General features: G+C 42.6%; 2 protein-coding genes across 4 annotated transcripts in view; both read right to left on the reverse strand.

Annotated features, from left to right (window-relative positions):
* Window positions 1-707, reverse strand: part of LOC116977469 (vascular cell adhesion protein 1-like) — a 45,372-nt gene extending 44,665 nt beyond the window's left edge. For 2 of the 3 annotated variants that reach the window (XM_033027915.1, XM_033027912.1), the window contains exon 1: window positions 542-707. In XM_033027915.1, coding sequence (XP_032883806.1) covers window positions 542-602 — 61 coding nt within the window. In that variant the 5' untranslated portion in view covers window positions 603-707. The remainder of the gene's footprint in view (window positions 1-541) is intronic. The other variant, XM_033027914.1, reaches the window with a different exon arrangement.
* LOC116978101 (vascular cell adhesion protein 1-like) overlaps window positions 663-6,000 on the reverse strand; it is an 82,380-nt gene continuing 77,042 nt past the window's right edge. Inside the window, exons 13-14 of the mRNA XM_033029124.1 lie at window positions 5,459-5,640; window positions 663-715 (exon numbers count right to left, since the gene is read on the reverse strand). Of these exons, the coding sequence (XP_032885015.1) occupies window positions 663-715; window positions 5,459-5,640 (235 nt within the window). The remainder of the gene's footprint in view (window positions 716-5,458; window positions 5,641-6,000) is intronic.

A 6,000-nucleotide genomic window follows, 5' to 3' on the forward strand; every position in this document is an offset into this window, starting at 1 on the left:
TTTCCAGTGGTTTTTTTTAACTTTTATCTGGCCGGACAAAGTTGCAACAAGTTTACAGTCGGGAGATGGGTTAATACTCACAGAATATATTGATGTTGGCATATTTTCGTTTTTCTTCTGCGCCGCATTTTGCGGAACAAGTGTACTTGTGTTGGTTCTGCGGGTAACCGCGGAGATGGTGAATGTGGACACCGAGCCCCGAGTTTGTGATTGTTCCGCCCAGGGGTTATCGGTGCCGATTCTCCACGTGAAGGTCGGAGACGAGCAGCTCTTCGCCACACAGTTCAACTCCAGCGAGTCCCCGATACGAGCCCACACGTTTCTAGACGGGTTTAATTCCAAATTGAAGGCGGATCCTGCAGTTTTGAAACAACACACAAGTAATATTATTTTTTAAAGCTTACAAGTTTAACGCTTTAAATATTCACCTCTTTATTTCTTTAAACAAACAGATACCAAATTGATACTTTTGCCTGAGATTTAACACGAAACGAATCCGAAGAAAATGCAGATTATTAGTGGTGTAAAATAAATGAGAAACCTGTGGCGAGCATCAATGCAAGAGTAATTGTAGCGGCTGGGTCACATCTCCCTCCCGCCATGGTTCAGCTGCACTCGGACACACACACAAGCCGAGGTTGGCTTCACTTCTGCAAGGGGCGTCAGGCTCTGGAGCTGTGAGCCTGGGCTCCGCCGCCCCGCTTTATAACCCCGTCTGGAAGAGCAGGGGACTTCCCTTGGCGTCAGGGGAGCAATCCCCACCACGCACCGTTCACTGGCTCCTGGTCTTTCCCTGCTGAAGGGAATTTACCACAAAGTAGGTATGTTGCAAAGCCTACCTGAAGCGTCGTTGAAGATCTGCTGCTGAGGGTGTGCGCGATTTTGGCGCCGTTTAGAGGGGGCGGGTTTAAAACGCGATTTTCTCTAAGCTGTTCCAATCGAAAATGTTCAGCCTAGTTAATTATTAACGAAAAATCGCTGGAAGACCCCGTCGCAAAAGCTATTATTAGGTTTAAAAGGCCTTGAATAATAGTTATAGTAGTTTTAAAATCAATCTCTAAACCCGCGACCCGCCAGCAACCGCAGGGTCTCATAAGCAAACAACTGAAGTTAGGTTGTATAGTTTTTACATTAAAAAGGGCTTCTAAAGATCCCTTTATACAAAGTTTAATATTGCGAGTAGCTCATTTTGGCCCATTGTATCCCGCAGTATTTTTCTCGGCATTTGGGGCACAAATCTACCGCAATGTGAACGTTCTAAACCAGCGCGTTCCACAGGGACCCACTGGAAAGCTGATTTAAATGGGCATTTATTTACAGCAATTAAACACTAAATTCCTTCCATTTGGCCTATAAATTAATGTAAATGAGATTTAAAAATCATGTTTATTGTGAATTATTTGTGAATATTATTTGGACATTTAGGCTATTTAAAAATGTTAATCATTTATTAAGAAATGGATAGATGTTTAGATCTAGTAATTGAAGTCTGAAATTAGCTACAATTAGGTAACTAACTAATTATATGCTTTAATTTCAGGTCATCCAAGTAAGATTATTTTATATTTGTTTCAGAATGCTTCAATCTATGATAACTGAAAATTTCATTCAGTTCTCTTAATTTTAAGAAAGTTATGGGCTTTTGACTGTTCACGATCACAGCTTTTTTGTTATGTCCATAGAAAATCAATAGGGAACAAGATGCTCATTTCCCAGTATGAAAATGGCCATAACTTTTTAAAATACTTGAGATATGAAAGTGAATTAGGTGTCAAATTAAACTTATTTTTATGCTTTATCTGATGGGATAAAATTACAGACTTGATTTTTAAATCTCAAAATTTGTAACATTGCTACTTATGGAAGCGCAGAATCACATTTTTTTGTTAAATGCATTTTACGCACGAACGAGAGCCCTCGGCCCATTGGATTCGTGCCAGCACAAACTAAGGGCCATCCATTTGGATCCCACTTGCTCCTCTCCCCATGGTCCTGCAAATCCTTCCATTAATGTTTCCAGCTTTCTTGAATGCAAACACGGAATGTGTTTCGTTTCTCTCTCATGTCACTATTAATTATTTGCCAATCGCCTTCATTCTTTTTCACCTCCTTTTTGACGCCAAGACCAATGGGTCCATTATTTTCCACTTTCAACCATCTTCACTGACCTGTGCCCACATCAGTTTCCTCCCGTGTTATTTTCAACGAGACTATAGAAGGACACGTATAGAATGTAGCACAGGTGGGGGGTTATAAAGCGGGTCTCTACCAGAGCACCTCATATGTCAGATCATACCCCAAGTACCTCAGCTCATGCTCCCCTTTTGGGACAGTATGCTTTATTCCACATTGTCCTGCCCACCAAACTGCATCACTGTACATTTCTCTGCTTGAGGATCAAAGGAAATATTTTAGGAGTGGGTCATTTGTCCACTCGAGCTTGCTCTGCTAATCATCAGATCATAGCCTATCTTCTATCCGAACTCATCTCATTTCTCTGACTATTCATAAATCCCTTCCTTCCCTGAATATCTGAATATTACTCCTCATCTGAGTCCTAAATTATCTAATGTTGTTCTGGTTCAAATTCCTGAAAGGGAAAACATCCTCCCTGCATCCTCTCATTCTAATCTAGAGAGAAAAACGGGTCCAGTCTATTCAATATCTCCTCCCAATGAAAACTTACCATTCCTGGAAGCAGTCCGCTGATTTTTTTTTTTGCACTCCCTTTATACAAGAACATGTCTTTTGGTTACAGAGAACAAAACTGAACATAATGCCCCACGTGTAGTCTTCCTAAGGATCTTTATATTGCAGAAAGACATCCTTATGCCTGTACTCAAATACTCTCATCATAAGGTTACATACTTTTGCTTCCTAAATTCTGCTCTAATTCAATTTACACGTTTGTCGATGATACCACCATAGTGGATCGAAACTCAAACAATGATGAGATGGAGTACAGGAAGTAGAGAGATTAGTAATAGGGTAGACACAAATGGGACAGTCGAGGATGGAGTTAAGAGAAAGAGAGTAAAGGGATGGTTAATGACCCCAGAATTAACGGGAAGAAAGCTCCAAAGGGATAGGAGAGTATGGCCAAGTGTAATAGGGATCGATGTGAAAGGTGAGATGCGTAAGGAATTAAAATATTGTATATGAATGCCGCGGATATGTATAATGAAAGTAAAGGATGAGCTTGAGGGCTCAGTTAGCAGGTTGGTAGCTATCGACCTTGTGGGGAATTACTGTAGACGTGCTGTGCAGGAGGTATAGGGCCTAGTGACTTAATATTCAGGGTTATACATCCTATAGAAAGGACAGGCAGTGGGACAGAGGAAGGTGGGGTTAGCTCTGCTAGGTGAGAGGGGCATTCAGGTCTCTTGCTGAGGGAAGACATAGGGGACTGACAAGGGTAGAGTCACTGCTGGAATTGAGTTGAAGGAATAGTAAAAGGCAAGAAGGCTACTATTGGTGTTATTTACAAGCACCCCAAATAGTAGCCCGGATGTAGGGTGTACGTTGCGCAGGAGTTAAAACTGTCATGTTAACAAAGGTAATGCCATCTGTGGTGATGGAGTATTTCATATGCAGGTAGACTGTTGAAAGCTAGGTTCTGGTTCAGGACCCCATAAAGAAGAGGTTGTAGAATTGCCTCGAGATGGATTCTTTCGAGCAGCTTGTAATGGAGCCGACCAGAGAAAAGGCAATTCGGGATTTAGTGTTGTCCAATGAACCAGATATGTAAGAGAACTCGAGGTAAAGGAACCGCTTGGAGGTAGTGATCATAATATGATTAGTTTTTAATCTGACAATTTGAGAAGGAGAAGTTAATCGGAAGTGGCAGTGATGCAGTTGAACAAAGGGGACTATGAAGGCATGAGACGGAGCTGGCAAAGTAGACTGGAAAGGGATCCTAGCAGGAATGACGTGGAACAGCAATGGCAGGAATTTCTGGGCATAATCGGAGACGCAGGATCATTTCATTCCAAAAAGGAAGAAGAATTCTAAGGGAAGTAGGAGGCAACCGTGGCTGCCAAGAGAAGTTATGGATAGAATAAAACAAAAGAAAAGGGGCCAAAGATATAAGCAATGTTCCAGGCTTGTTGTTGCACACAGCAGAATAATTCATAGTTTTGGGTGGCACAGTGGCACAGCGGTAGAGTTACTGCCTGACACCTGAGACCCAGGTTCAATCCTGACTACGGGTGCTGTCTGTATGGAGTTTGTACATTCTCCCTGATTTCTGTGTTGGTTTCCTCTGGGTGCTTCAGTTCCCTCCCACACTCCAAAGACGTGCAAGTTTTGTAGCTTAATTAGTTTCTGTAAATTGTCCTTAGTGTGTAGGATAGAACTAGTGTATAGGTGATCGTTGGTTGTGTAGTGGGCCGAAGGGCCTGTTTCCCACGCTGTATCTCTAACTTAACTAAAACTAAACTATATTTATATTACATCCCACTGTGAGCAGGATAGACAATGTGCACAAGAACGCCATCAACTTGCAGAGCTATAGATGCTTGAGCTGCAACCAAATCTGCTTTAATACTCTCTTCTTGTTGCACGTGCATGGCGTTCTTGTGCACATTGTCTATCCTGCTCACAGTGTGTGCCCAATCAGGATTGTTGACATCATTCCATGCTGCAGGCTTGTCTGTTATTAGGTGATAATAAATAAATAAGTATTTTGGGTGATTGTGCAGGCTTTAAACAAGAAACATTGAGAAATATTTTTTGGCAAATAATAATGTCCTGCTTTTGTCCACTAACAGCTGACAGCTTGCATCTCAGTAAAATTTATTTCAAAACGCATTGATAGTTTACGATTATTTAAATGGTAAATGGAGCTTCAGAAGCATTTTCATTTTGCATGTTAAAACCCATCCGCGAACCATGGGCGATTTTACAATTTTACTGACGGATTTTTAACTTTTAATACTTTTCATCTAACGAATGAATAAGATAAAACGTCAATAATGCCTTACTTTTTGATGAAATGCAGCGAGCAAACGCGATAATTCCCGATATTTCAATCTTTAAATCTCCACGCAAATGTCCTCTATCAACTTCCGCCGTTTGGACCCCTTCACTCCCTCTTGAATTTACCTTAGTTTCTATCTTTTTTTGGACTGTAAATTTAGGTAGCTGTTCCTCACGGTCACCCCGACTGGCACAGTAATTGCTGCTCAAAAACGGGCCGTTTTCGATGTTTTTAACGGGTGTGAAAGTGCGTGTTTTCCCATTCACTAACAGTACCGGAAGTGACGCATGTACTCCAGTTAAAATTTTCGGTCACGTGGGTGCGGATCTACACTCCAGTGACCTTTAGTGAAATCACCCTATAGCTCAGACCCTTTAGCCCTGGCGACATCCTGGTAAATCTTCTCTCAAACCCTTTCCAGCTTGACCACGTCTTTCCTATAACAGTGATAGTAAAATTTCAATAGTGAAACCCACGCACCTTGAACGTGGAATTCCACCTCCTTGGTGCTTGTCCCCAGTTTATTGCCGGCTTCACAGCGGTACATTCCCGTGTCCCCGAACAGGGCCGGTGACAGGTGCAGAATCGCTCGATCCTCGGCCACGACTGACCAGTTGCCGGAGGATAACTTGCTCCACACAATGTGGCAGCGGGGCTGCTGTCTGCAGCACAGGTTAGCCGAACATCCTGACCCTCTCTCACTGTGGCAGAGGGCTCTGCAGTAATGTCAATCCATGTGGAGCATCTGTAGAAGGAGATGGGATAATTCACTACATTAAAGGCGGGCGACTTAAACCATTGTCCAGACTATGTCTATGACTGTGATTCCGTTCTCAATGTTATATCTCTGTCTCCATACTTAACAGTGAACCTGTAACGTTAGCGTCCCCTCGGCCTTGCGTGGTTTGGTTCTCCGTGAGTAATTCCACTCGCATGTCAGCTCTTGTCCTGAGTCTCGCATTCGGCCGCAGTTCGTAGTGAAGTATCATCGCCGTTTCTACCTCCGTGTAGGCACGGAAGCG

The sequence above is a fragment of the Amblyraja radiata genome, chromosome 10 (assembly GCF_010909765.2).
Source record: "Amblyraja radiata isolate CabotCenter1 chromosome 10, sAmbRad1.1.pri, whole genome shotgun sequence".
NCBI lineage: Eukaryota > Metazoa > Chordata > Chondrichthyes > Rajiformes > Rajidae > Amblyraja > Amblyraja radiata.